The following is a 20,345-nucleotide window of genomic DNA, read 5'->3' as shown; positions in this document are numbered from 1 at the left end:
TCAAAAAACCAAATCATACTACAGAAGCAACATCGTAACAGATGCAATAAAGACTTTAAAGTAGTCCATATCAGAGAAAAATCTTTAAAAAATAGAAACTGCCTTGATAATGAGACAAACATCAAAGGATCTGAAAGCCAACTGGAAACAGGACCTCTGTGTTCAAGGTGAAATGTCCGTGCCCAGCCCCCCAGAGCTCTGGTTCCCCTGCCCACCTTGATCTAGGCCAAGGGTGCTCCAGAGGGGGATTCGGGACCAGCCCTGTGACCCCTTCACAGTAAGGTGAAGACTCAGAGAGGGCTGCGGCTTGCCTCAGGGACCCTAGCCCTTGCCCCTGAACCATCTCGCTGCCCCCCACCCCCACCCCAGGAAGCCAGGGCCCCTCCCATGGCGGGGGTGCTGGCTGGGGCGGGTCCCAGGCCAGGCTATGGGTGGGGGGTTGATGTAAAGGACCCTCGGTGGTCCAGGGTCTGGATGCGGTCCTCCCCCCGAGGGACTTAGTTGGGTGTGTTTGGCCCTAAGAAGCAGGAAGCTATTGAATCCTGCTCCAATCAAAGGATGTTTGCTGGGAAGGCTCAGCCCACCAAGTGAGGGCTGCAGAGGTGGGGCCAGGGCAGTGGAAGCCCGGAAGCTTGGCTCCTTGCCCGGCACCCACTCAGGCCCTCTCCTCGGCCTCCCCCTCTGCTGGCTTCCTCTGAGCGTGGTAAGTTTGCCAGCCCTCTTTTATTTTCTCAGCCTTGTCCCAAAGCTTGGGGAGGGGTCCGACCGGCACAGCCGACTTCTGGGCACTGGGCCAGGTGTCTAGTCTGGCTCCATCTGCAGGGACCCTGAGAGGGGGTGGGTGAGGACAGTCATGTCCACAGTAAGGATCTGATGGGGACTTCCCTGGCTGCCCAGTGGTTCAGACTCTGCACTTGCACTTTGCACTGCATGGGTCGTGGGTTCGATCCCTGGTCGAGGCCAAAAAGTGAAAAAAAAAAAAAAGAAAAAGAACTGTCGTAAGCAGAGGCCCTCCCTGGGAATGGGGCCCAGGTTCGTGTCTGACCCACGTTTAGAGCTGTGTGACTGCGGACAAGCCACGTCCCCTCGCGCCGCGTGTTCCCTAACCCGCAGCTGTGGGCAGGCACCTCGGGTCAAACCTGTGAGCCCACGGCAGATCACAGACAGGAAGGCTGAGGCCCCGCAGCAAAGTGACTGGGCTGGGGACGTGCAGAGACCTGTCCCACAGCCTCTGCAGCCCAGTTGCTGGAAATGGTGCTTCTTCCCTCCTGTGCCCTCAGGGTCCCTCGCCAAATCACCTGCTTCCCGCAGCAGCTGGGGTAGAGGGGTGGGGGTTAAGGGATGGGGGTTAGGGGGTGGGCACCCCATGGGCAGTACTCAGACTTGAGGGCTCTGGGAGCCTGTGGGCAGGGCAGGCTCCTCAGGGCTGGTCTGGGTTTTGGAGGGGGCAAGGAGTGTGAAGGAGCCCCTGCTGTGTTCTGTGAAGCTAAGCGCACCCCCTCATTCTTCCACAAGGGGAATATCCTGTAGAGAGCCTTGCTGCCTGCAGATCCAAGCAGGTTAAAAACTAGGGCTCAGGAGCTGGACAGACCTGGTCTGAATCCACCCCCACCACCCCAGCAGCATGAGGGCCCTCCCCCTTGCCCCCACTCCCACCCCAGGGTGTACCGCTTTCTCCCTCCCACCAATCCTCTTCCCTCTTAGCTCACCTCTCACTAGGCAGGGGAGGTCAAAGGGCTTTGTGGCAGTCTTGGAGAGTGTTGACACTGCCTACCACTCCCCACTGGCTCAGCTCTGAGAAGATGGGAGGGTGGACAGTATTTTTGAGGGCTTCCCTGATAGCTCAGTTGGTAAAGAATCTGCCTGCAATTCAGGAGACCCCAGTTTGATTCCTGGGTCAGGAAGATCTGCTGGAGAAGGGATAGGCTACCCACTCCAGTATTCTTGGGTTTCCCTTGTGGTTCAGCAGGTAAAGAATCCGCCTGCAATGAGAGAGACCTGGGTTCAATCCCTGGGTTGGGAACATCTCCTGGAGAAGGGAAAGGCTACCCACTCCAGTATTCTTGCCTGGAGAATCCCCATGAACAGAGGAGCCTGGCGGGCTACAGTCCATGGGGTCGCAAAGAGTCGTGTCCACGACTGAGCAATTGGATGAATGGATGGAATGAATTAAAAAATACTAAAGTGAAAGTCACTTAGTCATGTTCTTCTCCAGGGGATCTTCCTGACCCAGGGATCAAAACCGGATCTCCTGCATTTAATTCATTGCTTTTTTTTTTTTTTTTAAATTAAAGGAAGCTTAACGGAAAACTGACAAAAAATCTCAAAACTAATCTAACCCATAGGGGCTCTGATTCCTCCTCTTCAGGAAATGTGGGGCAGGGGGAGCTGCCCCCTTGGCTGGCTCAGTTTCCCTCCTGCAAACCCTCCTGGAGAAACCCTCTCTAAATATTAATTCCTGCATATTTTGGTCCTTTCTCTGGAAATCTCCTGCCCTACAATATGGACTATTTGCAGGCTCCTGCGGGTCTCGGAATCACCAAAGGAAAATGAAAAAAACACATTCCTGGACACACCAGAGGGTATCTGATTCAGCTGGTATGAATCAACGGCCGGGCTGGGGGGTTTTAATTCCAGGTCAAGGATTGCGATGGGGATTAGGGGACACCTGCAGCCATTCTGCACTCTGACCACCAGAGGGCGCCATGGACCGAGCTAAGCGCTCCCCCTTTGCGGTCCCGTTCCTCTAGACAGGTTGCTGTCATCAAGGGCTTGCCGGTCAGATAACAAGGCTAGGGGTGAACTGTGCCCCAGGGGACAGGAGCTTCCACAGAGGAGGAAGCTGTCAGCAAAGGGGCTCACTCACAGCGGGCCGTGGGCACCTGTGATCCTTGTACACTTGGACTCCAGAGCTGAGAGAGGAGTTCCGAGCTTGGAATTCCGATCAGATTGTCCTGCTTCTGGGGTGTGCTGTTTACCCGGCCCTGAGCTCAGAGAGCAGCCCGTCTGTTCCGATGGGAAAACCAAGACCCAGGCAGGGGCAAAAGCTTAGTGGCAGCTGCTCTGGCTCCCGGCCCACCTACAGCTCTCTGTCCTGCCAGCGAGGGCAGAGGGTGAACCCCAGGAAAGTTCAGCTATGAGTCAGTTCTGAGCGCCCAGGGGATGGGACAGGGGCTGCTGGCCAGGGATAGAGCGGCCGGCGGGACCCTGCTTCTGCAGCTACGGGTGGCAGTGGTGATTCAGCTTCCTTCTGACTGCCTGGAGGGGGGCCCGCCCCGGGCTGGGAGACGGAGGAGGGATTGGGGTTAGGGAGGGGCGAGGGAGGGGCATTAAGGGGCCGAGTGGGCCAATTCTTCTGGATGCTGAGGTCCCACGGGATAACTGTGGCCAGAGATTAGGTGGTCCCGAGACTGGCCCTAGGTTGAAGTCTCCTGGGGCGGGGGGCGGGGGGGGGGGGTTCTTGAAGATGGAATCTCCTGAGAGGTTAGGAATTTTTCATCAGGAAGATACCCCACTGGGTATCGTCTCTATAGGGGGCTTGCCTTGGCGCTGGGCGGGGCGGGGCCTGATCCCCTACTGATGCGGGGAGGAGGACAGACAGGCTGACCACTCCGGCTAGCGGGGGTGGTCTGCGAACGGAGGAGGAGCCCCGAGCGGGCGGCGTGGGGGCGGGGCGAGACGGCCCTCCCGGCTCCGGGGGCGGGGCCTGACCCGAGGTGGCGCCCCCGGGCTCGGCCCAGTTTTCCGGGTGGGGCGCGTGGGGCGGCCGCGGAGGCGGGGCCTAGACTGCGGAGCCTCGCTCTCGGCCCGAGCCTGGCGGGAGCCGCCGCTGCTGCCGCCGGAGCCGCCGGGAGCCGGAGCCACAGCGCAGGCCCTGCGGGACCCGAGCTGAGCCGAACTCGCCGCGTGACACCTGCCGGAGAGCGGGTCCGGCGCGTCTGCCCGCTGCTGGGCCTGGGCAGTGTCGGACGCAGCGAGCCGGACCCACCGGCACCAACCCGGCGCGGGAGCCCGGATCGCCCCCCACCAGGCCTGGCGTGAACTAGCCGGAGGACCCGGGGACTGGACCGAAGAGAAAAGGGATGGAGGATTCCGTCTAAGCGTAGCGTGGGCACTCTGGCGGGAGGAGAGTGGAGACTTCGCCTGGCACGGGCAGAGGTGCCCGGCGCTTACTAGGCCAGGCTTGAACACCAGAGAGCCTGGCATCCCAGCTGAAGCGACCTGGGCTCTGGTCTCCCTGCGCCGAGGACACCGCACGGCTCCTGGACCTCCGCTGCCGCAGGCTGGGCGCCAGAGACTGTGCCTGCACCTGCTTGAGACGGGGCAGGTCCAAGGTGGGGCTCTCTGGTGGCCCAGAGCTGGTCACCCGGGAGCTGGCCTCCTGCCGCGGCCCTACTGGTACCCATGTGCCGTTGCCCGCCGGAGCACCATGACGGCAGGATGACCTCTGCCGAGGCAGTGGAGGTGGCTGGCGGCGCTCGGTGGGCCGGGTCCGCCGAGTGGCCCCCTGGCACCCCGCAGGCCCTTCGGCGGCCTGGCCGGGCCCGGGTGGCCGTGGCCGCGCTGGTGTGGCTGCTGGCGGGAGCCAGCATGTCGAGCCTCAACAAGTGGATTTTCACGGTGCACGGCTTCGGGCGGCCCCTGCTGCTGTCGGCGCTGCACATGCTGGCGGCCGCGCTGGCCTGCCACCGGGGGGCGCAGCGCCCCTTGCCAGGGCAGACCCGCCGCCAGGTGCTGCTGCTCAGCCTCACCTTCGGCGCCTCGATGGCTTGCGGCAACGTGGGCCTGAGTGCCGTGCCCCTGGACCTGGCACAGCTGGCCACCACCACCACACCGCTCATCACGCTGGCCCTGTCCGCGCTGCTGCTTGGCAGGCGCCACCACCCGCTGCAGTTTGCGGCCATGGGTCCGCTCTGCCTGGGGGCCGCTTGCAGCCTGGCCGGAGAGCTCCGGACACCCCCGGCTGGCTGCGGTTTCCTGCTGGCGGCCACCTGCCTCCGTGGCCTCAAGTCCATTCAGCAGAGTGAGTAACCTAAGTCACTGGTTGAGGAGGTGGGCCAGGTGGGACTGTGGAAGTGTGGCCTGGGGAACCCTGTGAGGGGGTATGGCTGCTATCCCATTTTACTGATGACCAAACTGAGGCATGTGGCTTTGGAAGAGGCAGGAACTGAGGCTCAGAAAGGGCCAACTGCTCAGTGATTTCCAGGCCTCAAACTTAGGCTCTAGAGGCCCAGCTGGTTTTGTCCCCATTTGACACGTAGAGGGGCTTGCCCTAGGCCATGTAAGCAGCAGAGGCAAGATTTGAACCCAGTCAGACTGTAAAGAATCTGCCTCCAATACAAGAGACCCAGGTCCAATCCCTGGGTGGGGAACATCCCCTGGAGAAGGGCATGGCAACCCATTCCAGTATTCTTGCTTGGAGAATCCCATAGACGGAGGAGCCTGGAGGGCTACAGTCCATGGGGGTTCCAAAGAGTCGGGCACAACTGAGTGACTTTCACTTCACTCAGGCAGAGTCCATGCTGTCCTAGTGATGTGGCATAAGACTGTGGACCCAGCTTGACAGTGGGAACTGGTGGGAGAGAAAGAGGGCAAGATGGTAAACCAGGATTTGGAAGTGGGGTGGAGGAGTGGGGCTTGCTAAGTCTGGGAAGGGTGGTGTCTTCTGGGAACTGCAGTGTAACAGGCCCTGTGCTAGGTGTTTACTTTGAGTTGTCATGGCAACCACTACTTTCATCCCCATTTTACAGATGATGGAACTGAGACCCAGAGAAATTCATGATTTGCCCAGAGTCACACAGCTCCAAAGGACCAGAATCCTGGTCCATGTGACTCTGGACCTTAGCTCTGGTGGAAGGGGGCTGGGGGCTCTGGGCAGAGGGTAGAGTGGAGACTCCAAACCCAGACCCTGCGAAATCACTCTGCTGGAGGGTGGAGATCACTTTCCTGCCTGTCCTACTGAGGGTTCTTTGAGTCACAGCCCCCACCCTGTCTCTGCCCCTACTCAGGGTAGGGAGGCCTGTGTTCCAGCCACAGGTGGGCTCATAATTCCTGGGTGACCTGGGGCAGATCTGGATCTTATCTGGGCCTCAGTCTCCCTATGTGTTTGATGGAGGAGGTCAGAGTTGATAGAGTCCCAGGACTTTCTTGCTCTCCCTCCCTTGTGGCTCTGCGATCCTATGACCCAGGCCTGAAAGAGGGAAAGGGTTGCTCCAAGGGCACTGGGCTGGGGTTAGGGCAGCCTGCAGCCAGGAAAGGTTGAAGTCAGAGCTCAGGCCTGCCCTGGAATCAGGACCCAGAGGCCCTGTCCCCATCTTCCAGGGCCCTGAGGCAGGGCCAAAGCCCAGTTCTATTTTTGCCTTCAGGTTACCTGAGACCTGGGGCCTGAGCTCTGGGCATGAGTCAGTGGGAAACTTGACCTTGTGCCCTGCCCTGAGCAGGGCCAGAAGGCTGGGAAGGCCCCAACCTAAGGCCCACACCACACCCGCTGAGGCCCAGCCTCCTCACCCGAGAAGAGCCCCGGCCAGCAGGACAGGCTGTGGCCGGCCAGGCCTCGGGCACACGGACAGGGGCTGGCAGGTGCCTGGCACCAGGCTGCTCCTCGGCTCTGCCAGCTCCCTCCTTGTCACCTGCCTGCTCCTGAGGCAGGTTGGATGCTGGCTCTGGGCTCTCACAGGGCCCTCTGCATCCCCCATCAGGACTCCATGTGCCTTGTATTGATATTATAGCCACTTGGTTACCTGTCTGCCCCCCACCAGGCAGGAGCTCCTAGAGGGCATGGCCTAGCTTTGGGGCAGCTCCATGTCCCCAGCACTTGACTTGGGGCCTGGCGCAGGGGAGGTACCACTTAAGTGGTGAATTTATTAATGGTCTGATGGAAGAATTGGTAGGCTGCTTAAGCTACTTGGCTCAGGATGCTAAGGAGAGAGCTTAGGAGGCTGGAGGTCCCACTAACAGAGAAGGGAGCCCAGCACAGAGGTGGGTCAGAACAGACTGGAGGAAAGGAATGAGGTGGGTTTTGGACAAGAGGAGGTTACTACTCGCAGACTTTCCAGGAAAGTCACCAGGGCCAATTTAGACTAGAATGTGAGTGACTGACACCAGCTCCTTTCCTGATGGCAGACTCCAAGGGAGCAGAGGATGAAAGTCCAGGACGAGGAGTGCCCAGCAGCTCCCCTCCTTCCTGGGCCAGTTGCAGGCCTGGGGGGGGCGCCACTCGTGGAGAGGAGTGATGCTGCCTCTCCCCTCACAGAAAGGCTGGGAGACGGGGTGCCAGCGTGCTGAGACTTGTCCTCAGCTACACCCACCTGCATCAGGTTGACCCCATTCCCATCCGCTGAGCTCTCAGGCTGGTGGGGAGACACCCTCAGAAGGAACGATCACAAAGCAGGGAAGAAGGGCTAAAGCCAAGGTGGGCACAGCTGTGATTGGGATGGCTACTTCCCGGGACACCAGAGAAGGCTGCCTAGAGGAGGAGGCAGGCAGTGATGGTGACAGCCGAGCCCTGACTCTGGGCCCATGCTGTGCCCAGCTCTTCACGCGGGCAGAGCAGGAAAGGGCATTCTGGGAGCGGGACGCAAGCCCTGCCAGGGTGCGGGTGTCAGCCAGCGGGGTTGCACGTAGCGGGTCATGATAGCCACCATGGGCAGCAGTTGCCCCTGGGCACAGGTCCTGCGCTCAGCACCTCACACGGCCCCGTGAGGGCATGTTGTTACTTTGCCCATGCTCCCGCGGCGGGGGACAGGCATAGAGAGAGGGTGACCTGTGTGATATCACACAGCTCGTGATGGAGCAGAGGTGGGATAAGCCCGAAGCCAACAGAACGGCGTCCAGAGGGTGTTAGTCTGCGTGTGTCTGAAATGTGGCATGTTCAGATGATGAAACGGAAATGCCTTCGGAGGAGGAGAAGTTGAAATGCGGGGTTTGGGGTAAGCAGGCAAGGGAGGGGTTGCTGAGAAGCCCGGATGATAGGTCGGTGGGGTAACTGGCTCTTTTCCTGGGCTGGAGGGGACAGTGTGTGGGGGGAGGGGGAGGGCTGGATGGATTACAGAACAGGTGCACAGGGCTGAGCGGGGAAGTTAGGGCCTGCCTGTCTGCCTCTCAGAGAGTGAAATTCACCAAAGGTGAAGTTCACCTGCAATCCTGACCACCTTCCAGTGATTGCACCTTGAACACGTAGGCCACAGGCAGCTCGTAACGGTGCTAAATTTGGAGCAGCCGAACAGGAGGCATTCCAGTTATCTGTTCATTTCTAGAAATGCTTGACAGAAGGACTGTTGCCTAGAGAACAAAGCCAAAACATCAAAATGAAATCGAGAGACAAATAAGATTTCCTATTCTAAGCATAGACTCTGAGTAAGCGCCTCTGTGGTTCTTTGGAAAGTGTGTGTCAGAAAACGCATAGAGGCTGAGAGAGCCCTGGGAGGGGCTGGGGAGACCTTACTCATCTCTCTCCACGAAAGCTTGGAGAAGGCACAAAACCGCCGTTGCCTCTTTGCAAGTCCTGTCATTTCAGCTCAGCCCCGTAAGATTTTATGATGGGCCCTGCTTCCTTTGTGAACCAACTGGGTGGTAACGTGTACACACACAGACACACACGGGCAAGATGCTAGGATGCCCTCTTTCCTTGCAAAGCCCCAGGTTTCCTCTGTGTCCTGGATTTGTCTTGACGAGCTCCAGCGTCCGTAGCGAAAGGTGCTAACTGTCTGCGGCAAACCGTGAGTGACAGCGACTCTCCCTGGCGGCCCAGTGGTTGAGACTCCACCTTTCAGTGCAGGGGGTGCAGGTTCGATCCCTTGTCGGGGAACTAAGATCCCATGTGCCTCTTGGCCAGGAAATCGAAACGGAAAACAGAAGCAATATTGTAACAAATTCAATAAAGACTTTAAAAATGGTCCACATAAAAAAAAAAAATCTTAACAAAACAAAACACACACACACTCACACAGTGAGTGACAGCTGGGCACAACAATGACCTCCTTGTTGTGCCTGTCATCCCAGTGGTCACAAGTGATTGAACGTGACCTTGCTTTCAAACTCTCTCTCCTGTAACGTAAAGGCCCACATAGCTAGTACATGGCAGAGCTGGGAGTGCTGGAGGGAGCAACATGGGAGCCACACTGTGGGGCTGGGGGTGCCAGAATGGCCGAAGCCAAGAAAGCAGACTTGGGCCCCCTTGGCTCAGCACCTTCAAAGCCGGTTACGAGTCCAGGATGTTTTTCTCCAGGGCCTGGGGAACCCCTGAAGATTTTTTTTTTTCACATTTATTCATCAGTGGGATATCACAGATTATTGTTTCAGCTTGTGGGAGGAGTCAGTGATAACAGGCTTATTTCTCCTGTCTTTTTAAGCTTACTGTCTGACCGAAGCTTACCTGATAAGGGCTTTATGTACATTATTTTAATCTGCATATTTAAGGTTTTATTGGGACTTCCCAGGTGGTGCTAGTGGTAAAGAACCCAATTACCGATGCAGGGGACACGGGAGAGACTTGGGTTCGATCCCTGGTTTGGGAAGATCCCCTGGAGAAGGGCATGGCAGCCCACTCCAGTCTTCTTGCCTAGAGAATCCCAGGGACAGAAGAGCCTGGCGGGCTACAGTCCATGGGGTCGCAAAGAGTCGAACATGACTGAAGCGACATAGCATGCACAAGGTTTTATTATCCTCTGACTCTGCAGGTGAGGAAACCTAGGCCTCCCAAGGTTAAGGGCCAGGTCACAGCTGGCCAGGAGCGGACCAGGTCACCACCCAGGTGGTCTGACCTTCCTGTTACAGAGCGGGAGCCCCTCGTTCCGCTGGAGGGGCTGGGGCAGGCTTCCTGGAGGTCGTGGCAGGCTGGCCTCACGGGGGGTCGTCTGGAGCCCGGTGCTGACGGCTGTTGCCCTGGTTGCAGGTGCCCTGCTGCAGGAAGAGCGGCTGGATGCGGTGACCCTGCTGTACGCCACCTCGCTGCCCAGCTTCTGCCTGCTGGCTGGCGCCGCCCTGGTGCTGGAGGCCGGCGTGGCACTGCCGCCCGCCCCCACCGACTGCCACCTCTGGGCCTGTGTCCTGCTCAGCTGCCTCTTGTCCGTGCTCTACAACCTGGCCAGCTTCTCCCTGCTGGCCCTCACCTCGGCCCTCACAGTCCACGTCCTGGGCAACCTCACTGTCGTGGGCAACCTTGTCCTGTCCCGGCTGCTGTTTGGCAGCCGCCTCAGCACCCTCAGCTATGTGGGCGTGGCGCTCACCCTTTCTGGAATGTTCCTTTACCACAACTGTGAGTTCGTGGCCTCCTGGGCTACCCGCCGGGGCTTCTGGCAGAGGGACCAGCCTGGCAAGGGTCTCTGAGACCTGAGGGAGCACAGGGACCACCCGGGACCGCCCTGGCCCGAATCCAGCCTTGGCCCATGGCCACGGGAGAGCGGGCAGCCGCTGGGGGTCGGGGAGACGGGTCTTCCTGTGGGGTCGCCGTGGAGGCTGCAATGGGGTCTCCTAGAGCGCCCCGGCTCCTGTCCCTGCCTGCCTCTCTGCATCACAGACCCCACTCACCGTTGGATGGTGCGCCCAGGCACAGCCGCTGTGCTTGTCAGAGTGCTCACGACGATCAGGGTCAAGTACTGTGCTGAAAATTGCTGGCTAAGCTTGGAAAACTCACCAACGTTCTGACGGTGATGGGGGCGACGATGGCGGTGATTCTTGGCGGTCGCACAATCCTTCCTGCAGGGAGTGGGGGAGGCAGCTAGGGGGCTCAGGGAAGGGCAGCTTTGCTACTCGGCTTCCCTAGGGAGCTGGGGGTTGTCTGTGCCAACTCCAGGCAGCTGCTGTGGCCTCAGCCCTGGGCCCCCCAACGTTGGGTCTTCCGTCCTCAAATAAACTATTTTTGCTTGTACACCTTGACACCTTGTGTCATTCTTTGGGGTAGCGGCCAAGGAGACACAGGCACACCATCCGCCCACCCAGAAACAAGGACTTGCTCCCACCCTCAGTAGGGCCTGGCCAGCCCCCCCCATCCACCCAGACCACTGCTCTGACTCCTCACACCATCTTCCCACAGCCTCGAGGGGAATCTCTTAGAACACATGGTTTCTGTGGCTCCACGCTGCTCGTGGGACCAGGTCAGGCCTAGCCCCATGGCCTCTCCCCTCTCCCCTCCTTTGTAGTCATTGTTCAGTTGCTAAGTTGTGTCCGACTCTTTGCGACCCCATGGGCTGCAGCAAGCCAGGCTCCTCCGTTCTCCACTTTCTCCCGGAGCTTGCTCAAACTCATGTCCATTGAGTCGATGATGCCATCCAACCATCTCATCCTCTGTCGGCCCCTTCTCCTGCCCTCAATCTTTTCCATCATCAGTACCACTTTCAATCCATACCTGCTTCCATCAGGTACCCCGTGACACCCAGCCGCCCACCGGGGTCTCCGCACATGCTGGTCCCTGGTCTGTGGTTCTCCTCCTACATCAGCTTCTCCCTTCTCATGGCTTAAACCCTTGCCTGGGGGTGAAAACCCAAACTGTACAACTCTCCTCTAAAGGAAAAACCAGAAAAGAAGCCTGAGGAAGGAAAGGCCTGGGTGAGGGGCCGTGTCCAGGGCTGTGGGCGTAGATGGCAAGGAATGGGGTGGTCCCATGGCAGGAGGAGCACTGGGGGTGGGGAGTGGAGCATCTGGGGAGCTGGCCTGACCCAGCTGCCTCACTTCCCATCCTTCCCTTGGCTTAGGCACTTAACTCCAGCCACCCACCTGTCTCCACTGCAGGCCCCCTGTTAAAAACCATAATGTCCCTGCCTGGGTTAGAGACTCTGGGGAACTAATCCCGCTCTGCCCGTCTCATTGTGCCTGGGGCAGGTACCTCCCCTCTCTGAGCCTTGGTTTCCAGATCTGCAAAATGGGCTGATGATCCCTGGGGAGAGGATTTCCAGTGAGGACCTGGTGGGCAGGGCCAGGGGTGGAGAGGGGACGATGGGGCTAGTGGGCTTGGTCCCTAGCATGAGCTAGTCACCCACTCTTTCAGGCTCTAGGTACATCTTGAAAATGGGAGGATGGGAGCTTGGCCAGGCCGGGGCTGGGGTCTGGGGTGACTGGGACTCAAAGAAGACTCATTCATTCCTTCACGTGGCCGGAATTCGTGGTCAGGGCTACACGGAGGGTTGGGCCCAGGCTGGGGTAGGGGCAGCGAGGGCCTGGGGAACGCCTGGCACAGGCAGGACTGGTGCATGGTTGCCTGTCTCGGCCTCTGTGCAGGCGGGTCTAGGGGAGGGGAAGTGGGCCTCGGCTGAGTCACTGGACACCCACCCTCTGTGTGAGTCAGAGAAGCCACCAGCCCAGCCCTGTCCTGGTGCAGCCTGGATACTTCTGGGCTCCACCCTGAGGTTTGGCCAGACAGGACAGAGGATGGATGGTTTCCGGCAGGTGGGCCCCATTGGTCCTCAGGACCCTTCCCCTTTCAAGGCACCTCCTGCAGCGCCCTGGGCCCCGGGGAATGCTTGGCTTCAGAGTGAGCCTCTTGTCTGATCAAAGCCAGCCCCTGGTGGGGGTGGGGAGGCAGGGGGGAGTTGGAGCCGTGCTTGATCTGGGGACCACCCAGCATTGAGGTGTTTCCTTCAAAGTCAGAGGTATACCCCTCCTAATCACTCCCTGCTGGAGTGGGCACAGTGAACGGTGGCCTGGGGGTATGTCCTGGTCTCCTTTCTCGCCATCTGACCTGTTTGATTTCCCCTGGCTTCACAGAGAACCTCACAGTGAGGGGCTTAGGAGGTGATTCCCATGGACAGCCCTCTAGGCTCTGCTTCTAACTTGTCCCGTTGCCTCCGGTGAGTCACTTGGCCTCCCCAGCCTCCCTCTTTGTATCTAGTGCCAGCTGGGAAGCCTTCTCGGGATGACAGATGTCACCTTCCTTGGGGGAGGTTCCCTACCCCACCCTTCCCCACCCCACGCCAGTCTGGGTTGACAGCCACAGTTGAAGGTCACCCCAGCTCCCTGCACCTCTCCAGGCAGGGCCGCCAGCACGTCCCGCTCTCAGAACTGGTTTGTCACTGAGCTGTCTGCTCACCGCTGTCTCCCCAGCACCAGCACATAACCCGGCATGGATGGAGTAGGCAGGAGATACCAGTCAAAAGCAGGGGTCAGACTTGGGTTCGAACCCCAGCCCTGGCATGTCTGAGCTGTGTGACCCTGGGCAGGGGTTTTCCCTTCCTGTGCCTCTTGTGTGTTAAGAGGTGGGGGGTGGTGGGGGTAGAGCCTCAGGAGCCTGTCTGGCTCTGGGAGGCTGCAGGGGCTAATATGGGGCAAGTGCTTAGCGATAGTGGCTGAGACTGGATGAAAAATGAACCAGTCGATCTAAGAAAGAAATGAGAGATTTTATTTGCACTGAGTTTGAAGACTGTAACCTGGGAAGAGCATCTCAGAAAGCTCTGAGAATTGTTCTGCCCGTTAGAAGTCAGGGAACAGTTATGTAAGTATTTTTGAGACAGAGGGCTGTACATCAAATGACAGTTACGTAATCCGGGTCTAAGCGTCTCCGTGGTGGATCATGTGACCCCTTACAAGTTTCAAGAAAGAGCGTTATCTTTTGAGGCATTGTCTTGATGCTGGGAGAAATGCTGCTCTTTGTGGTTGAGCAGGTATTCCTGCTGGTGGGATGTTCTGGTTGATACGTACATGCAGATGCAGAATGCACAGTGTGGGGAGAGGGGAGGTCGGAAAGGCAGAGGAGAGTGTACTGTCTTGAGCTTTTTCCTGTCTTGACATAGGGTGTGAATTTTATTTCACAAACCTACTAGGTCCTTGAGCCATGTGAGCAGACGGGCTCACTCCAGGCACCTCCCAGTTCCTCTCCCAAGGCTTTCCGTGCTGTGCGCTCCCGCCTCGCAGGCTTCCCCTGCTCACCCAGGGCCCCAGGGCATGCCCTTCGCCTGGCTCCCACCCCCTTGCCCTGCCTTGGAGGAAGCTGGCTCTGTGCTGGGCATCCTGCCATTGTGGATTCAGAACAAAGCGGCTGCCTTGTCTCAGCCCCAGCTGCCAGGGGGGCCCCTGCCCGCCCTCCCTAGGGGGGCCTTGGATTCTCATTCCAGGGGGCCAGAGCAAATGAGGACTCTTGCTCCCGAATCAGCTCAGGGATGCCAGGAACCGACCATCACACTGTTCCGGCTCAGTAGTAAATACTTCCGGGAAATGACACGGAATACCGTGGTGCACCATGGGAGGTTCCGATCGCGCAAGGACCAGATGGAACAATAAACACTTCTGGTCATGGCCTCCCGGGATCTCAGCTTCCATCTGCGCCCTCCTGACCGCCATGGCCACCATGTGCCTCCTGCCTCCTGTCAACACCACCAGGCAGCTCTTGTTGCCTGGGCTGGGCACTTCTCTTTACATGTTGAAACTTTCTTTGGCGGAAGGACCCTTGTCCATGCTTCTTATGCTGTAGCCCAACATCAAATCAGCTGAAGCAAGCTTGCCAGTAGATGAACCAGCAACCCTTCGCACCTCTGCCAAGTCTCCCAGGTGGTCCAGTTCAGCCCTTATATATACAGAAAACGGAAGCCCCAAGAGATGGCCGCAGTCTGTCCAGCTGCTATAACGAAATGCCGTAGACAGGTGGCTTGTGAACAGAAATGCACTGCTCCCAGTTCTGGAGGCTGGAAGTCTGAGACCAGGGTGTCAGCATGGTCAGGTGAGGGCCTGCTTCTGGGTCACAGGCTCCATTTATAAAGGTAATAATCCCATTCATGAGGGCTCCACTCTGATGACCTCATTGCCTAATTACCCCCCAAAGGCCTAAATTCAACATGTGAATTTTAGGAAGACACATTCAGGTTATAGCAACCATCTTGCACAGAGATGGAAAAGCAGGGCGCAGTCTTCACCCCCTAATTCTTGGGGTTCTGCTACTCCTTGCTGCCCACTCTGCTGTGAACCACAGAGTCAGGGTGTGAGGTTATAGGGGTGTGTGGGGTCTGCCCGATTCACATGAGGTGTCTGCTGGGTGTTCCCCAACTCTGCCAGCGAAACATTTTTTTCTTCAGGGAAAAGGCATAACCGGTATTTTGCCAAAGGAAGTCTAGAAAGATTTGTGGGCTTGGACCCCCTCAGGACCTCTCAACCCCAACGTCTCCCACTTAGGATGTGAAATCCTTCCTGCCATATCCCATCCTGAATATTAAAATAACAACTTAAAAAAGAGGTTTGAAAATTGTATCTTCTCAATGATAAACAAAAATTATATAGAAAGAAGGAATATACCACAACACCAAAGTGCTAACTTGAGGATCGTATTGTAGATGCACTGTATTTTCGTTTTTCCACAAATGAGCCTTTATTTTTAACAATACATTTCTGAGGGTTCCAGTTCTAAGACTGAGTAAGTATAGTCTGTCCTTCCTCTGAATGCAACTAACAACCCAGGATGGAATGTAGGAAGCAGCTCTCTGAGGACTCTCAAAAAGAAGTGGTAGCAGGTGGACTAGGAAAGGAAACCAGAATTTGGGATATAAAAGTCTGATGACGAGTCTCCTGTTTTGCTTTTTGCCCTGGTATCTGCTGGCCTGGTCTCCGAGGCAGCGTGACTCCTGGGACTGTGCAATGGACATGGAAAGAAAGGCCTCCAAGAGCAGCCTTGTCTTCCTGGTCTGAGGACTCTTCAGGACAGAAATCCCCTTTTTCGTCCTTTTTTCCCCCCCTTATACAGTGCCATCCCTGCGCAAGCCTCATGTGAAGTGGAAACCAGGCGGTGGAAGCCAGGAAACACTTAAAGCTCAGGGGAACTCGTTCTGACCCAAAGAACTGTGGTTGAAGGCATATGTGGTGGGCAAGAGTCCCCTTGCTGTTTTTCCTCTCTTTGTCCTGTTACCTGGCCCCGGAGCACAGACTTGGTCACAGGATGCATGCAGCAGGGCAGGGAGACTAAAAGCCCCAGTTTCTAGCTGGAGGACCAGGGGAAGGGCGGCCTTGAAAACTGGAGAGCCTGGGAGAAATCACGGAGAGCGGGAGGCTTGAGAAATGGATCCCACAGGCTCACGTGTGTGGCTCTGACCCCAAACGGCATCCCAGTGACTTCGACACTACTGGGCAGACCACTCAGATTTCAGGCTGGCCCCTGGGTGGCACTAGCTTAGGGCAGATTTGACCTAACATTGCAAAAGTTCAGAAAACCGACCATCGAACTCTGGCACTGTTTAAAAAAAATTCAGCTGAGTAAGTTTTTAAAATCTTGTTGGCTTTATTCAGTGATTCATGAATTGAGAAGCATCCATCTAGCAAACAGAAGGGGCCCCGAGGCCCCTTCTAAGGGACTTTTAGGGGCAGGAGGGAGCAAGCACAAGGAAGCTATTCCAGGCAGAAAATGGCTTTGGTTATTGCAAGTCTACTTTCCTTACGGGATGGCCAGAGTCTATCAGGCTGATTACCTAACTTGTGCTGATCAGGTGATTCCTGATTGACTGGTTTAATATTCCATTTCTGGAAGAGCTGAAACTATAGCCAAGTCTCGGTTTGGTGACGTGGGTTTTAGCATTAAGTGACTCCACTTTAATGCTGTTCTCTTGTTTTTAACGGCCCACACGACAAAGACCGGAACTGATCCTAAATGGATCAACTGCCTCCTAAAACAAAGACTCAACATTTTCCATAGGATTTAACCAAGACCTAGAGTCTCAAAATATAGTAATATTCAAAATGCCCAGGACACAATCCAAAGCTACTCTACATACAAAGAACCAGGAGAGTCTAAACACTGCGATGACCCCAATGTTGGATTTATCAGAAAAGGACCTTAGAAATAAAAAGACAGAAAGTCTCAGCAGAGAAAAATAGGAGATACAGACAATCACCAATTAAAAAATTTTCAACTAAGACAATACATCAATCAAAATTTGAAAATATACTGGATGGTCCTAGTAGCAGAACAACAGAGGAAAATCTGTGAACTTGAAGACAGGTCAGTAGAAAATTAGCTACAATCAGCAGGATATGCACCTCTGCCAAATGCCCGGTTGCCTGGAAAATGTGAACGATGCTTTACATGATAGAAGAGATTCTGCAGTTGTAATTGAGGTTATGGACTTTAAAATCCAGACTGTCTGGGTTACTGAGCGGGCCTAGTCTAATCACATGAATCCTTAAAGGCAGAGATTGCTGTCTGACTGGATTCGGAGATGTGGCAGGAGGAAAAGTCAGAGGTGTTCAAAGCCTGAGGGGGATTCAACAGTCCTCCTACTGTTGGTGGAGGCCGCCGTGCAAAGGAATGCAGGAAGCTTCTAGGAGCACAGAGCAGCCCCCAGCTGATAGGAAGGAAATGGGGTCGCTTTCAACTTCAAGGAACTGAATTCAGGCAACAGTGTCAATAAGCTTGGAAGAAGAATCTTTTCCCAGAGCCTCCAGTTAAAAAAACAAAACAAAACAAAACACGGTTTCAGCCTGACAAAACCCCTTGATTTTGGCCTTGTGAGACCCGAAGCAGAAGACTCGAGCTTCCGCGGTGGCTCAGGATGTAGAATCTACCTGTAGTGCAGGAGGCGCAGATTCAATCCCTCGGTTGGGAAGATCTCCTGGAGGAGGAAACAGCAACCCACTCTAGTACTGAGAGGGTAACAGGCAGGAAGGCCAGGGGTCTCCAAACGGAGGAAATAGGTTGCAAGTGTCAGACATTTATCTCTCAAAGGGCAGGAGGAAACAAACTCGTGTTACATTTTTTCCCCTTCTCTATACAAATTTAACAAGGTTTCTCTTAAAATTCTGTGTTGCCATGAGATTATGGCTCCACCGGAACTTAACTGTTCTCAAACCTTGAGCTGACCAGTGCATTTTTCTTATGGAAATGTTTGTCTTAAGCTATGTTAATGTGCTATGCAATTATCCTCAGACTCTAGTCTCCAAGTTGGTTTGCCTAAAGGCTCAGAACCGACTTGACAAACCAGTATGTTATACTCATTCATTGTTCTCCTAATCTGTTAATGAAACTATTTATTTGTATGGGAATCTGCCTTTCTTCAAGAATCATGTTAATCATTTTATGGCCCGGGATGACTCATCTGGTGCCAAAATTATCTCAAAATGCATCTTGTGGGTTGAGGGGCCTGGTGCCATTCTCTGAGTTTTGAGACATTTCTTTTTTTTTTAATTAGCGGACTGCTAGTAGCTGTATAACATCCAGCTAAAGACTAGCACGGGGGTATTCTTTCTGCCCCTTTCTAAGGTCTATGTCAGAAGCTTTCTCTCTTTTATACTTTAATACAACTTTATTACACAAAAGCTCTGAGCTATCAAGCCTCGTCTCTGGCCCTGGATTGAATTCTTCTCCTCCGAAGGCCAAGAATCCCGGCCTCTTTTGTGTTTCAGCAACAACCTTTTAGTACTCTTGCTTTAGGAGTCCCATGGACAGAGGAGCCTGGAGGGCTATGGTCCATAGGGTGGCAAGGAGTCAGGCACGGCTGAGCACACACACGAGCAGAAGACTCAGTGAAGCCCAACCAGACTCTTGCCCTACATAAATCGTGAAGTAATAAATAGGTATTGTTTGTAGCCACTAACTTTGTGGTAATTTCTTATGGTGGCAAGAGAAAACTAATACACTATCCAATATGAATACCAGTGAGAGGTAGTAAGATACTAATTTAGGTAGATTACAAAAAGTTAAGTATGTACGTTACAATCTCTAGTGCAACTGCTGGAAAAAACTATACAAAATTAAAGTGGAATAACTTAAAAATACTAGTAATCCAAAAGAAGGCATGAAAAGGGAAATAGAGGAATAAAAAACAGAAAGGATAAACAGAAAACAATAAAATGGGAGACCTAAACCCAAATATCAATAATTTGGGCCTAAACACACCAATTAAGAGACAAATTGAAGATATAAATTAAAAAAAAGACCCAGCCAAATGCTGTCTACAGGAAACACACTTCAGGTTAAAAGTAAAAGGATGTGAAAAGATATATAATGCAAATACCACTTAAAGCTGGAGTGGTTCTATTAATGTCAGACAATAGACTTCAGAAAATTAAGAAGGAAAAGAGACACTGCATGTTGATACAAGGGTCAGTTCACCATGAAGATGTAACAAACCTAAGCATGTATGCACCAGACAACAAAACTTCAAATACATGAAACAAAAATTAATAGACTTGAAAGGAGATGTGCACAAATCCACAATCTTAGTTGGATACTTCAACATTTCTCTCTCAGTAATCAATACGACAAGGAAACAGAAAACCACCATCCATCAACTGGTCCTAACTGACACTTACTGAACATTCTATCCCAAATAACCATCTCCCCTTCTCCAAGTGCATAGGAAACATTCACCAAGACAGCCCATATCCTACACTGTTAAGTAAACATCAACAAATTTAGAAGGAATGAAATCATACAATATTACAGTGTCTGACCTAGATGGTTTTTAAAATTAGAAACCATCAACAGAGATGGTGGTAAAATTTCCAAATACTTACAAGTTAAACTACACACTTCTAAATAATACACGGGTTAAGGAGGACATTGCAAAGAAAACTAAAAAATGTTTTGAAATGAACAAAAATGAAAACGCAGCATATAAAACTCTGTGGGATGCAGCTCTTGAATCCGTAATCTAAGTTTCCACCTTAGGAAATTAGAAAAAACAGAAAAATAAAAGTAAGAAGAACTATGAAAATAACAACAGAAATTAGTCAAATAGAAAAGGGAAGAACAATAGAAAAAATTAAAGACACAAGGTAGGTTATTCTTTAAAAAGATTCTTTAAATTGATAAACATCTAGCTAGACTAACAAAGAAATGGAGAAGACAAATGATCAGTTTGCAGAATGAAAATGTGATGTCACCCTGCAGACACTAAGGATATTAAGGGAATACTATGAACAACCCCACGTGCATAAACTGGATCCATTAGATGAAATGGATCTATTCCTTGAAAATCACAAGCTACCAAAACACACCAAAGATGAAACAGACAGTTTGATTAATCCTTTAACTATTAATGGAATTGAATTCACTGTTAATCCTTTTGGAAAAAAAAAACAAAAAAAACTACAGGCCCAAACAGTTTCACTGCAGAAGCCTACCAAACATTTAAAGAAACACCAATCCATATATCTCTTCCAGAAAACAGAAGAGAAGAGTTCCCAACTCTTCCTTAATCTAATAAAAGGCAACTACAAAAACGCCTATAGCTAACATCATAGTGAACGGTAAAATAATGGACACTTCTCTAAGAGTAGGAATATCGTAGGACTCACTCTAAAGGTTACAATCATCAAGATAATGTGGTATTGGTAGAGAGAGAGAGACACGTATATCAGACTGAATGAGGAGCATAAAAACAGACCTTGTAAAGGCAGCTCAGTGGAGGAGAAAGGACAGCCTCCAACAAACAGCTGAA

General features: G+C 53.8%; 1 protein-coding gene across 1 annotated transcript; it reads left to right on the top strand.

The window, feature by feature from the left end:
- The first annotated feature begins 3,443 nt into the window (after positions 1–3,443).
- On the top strand, positions 3,444–10,867 carry SLC35E4 (solute carrier family 35 member E4). The gene is made up of 2 exons (XM_006069803.4): positions 3,444–5,023; positions 9,893–10,867. Exons 1-2 carry the CDS (start codon positions 4,405–4,407, stop codon positions 10,324–10,326), a joined length of 1,053 nt encoding a protein of 350 aa, XP_006069865.4. The 5' UTR covers positions 3,444–4,404; the 3' UTR covers positions 10,327–10,867.
- Positions 10,868–20,345: the final 9,478 nt, after the last annotated feature.

Source organism: Bubalus bubalis, chromosome 17 (assembly GCF_019923935.1).
Source record: "Bubalus bubalis isolate 160015118507 breed Murrah chromosome 17, NDDB_SH_1, whole genome shotgun sequence".
Lineage (NCBI taxonomy): Eukaryota > Metazoa > Chordata > Mammalia > Artiodactyla > Bovidae > Bubalus > Bubalus bubalis.
The sequence above is the reverse complement of the archived record's forward strand: the minus strand, read 5'-3'. Positions and strand labels throughout refer to the sequence as shown.

Excerpts from the sequence above, each read along its gene's own strand:
- SLC35E4 (XM_006069803.4), top strand. The coding sequence starts at position 4,405 with ATGTGCCGTTGCCCGCCGGAGCACCATGACGGCAGGATGACCTCTGCC. Across the intron at positions 5,024-9,892 it reads CCTCAAGTCCATTCAGCAGA|GTGCCCTGCTGCAGGAAGAG; the intron begins GTGAGTAACCTA and ends CCCTGGTTGCAG.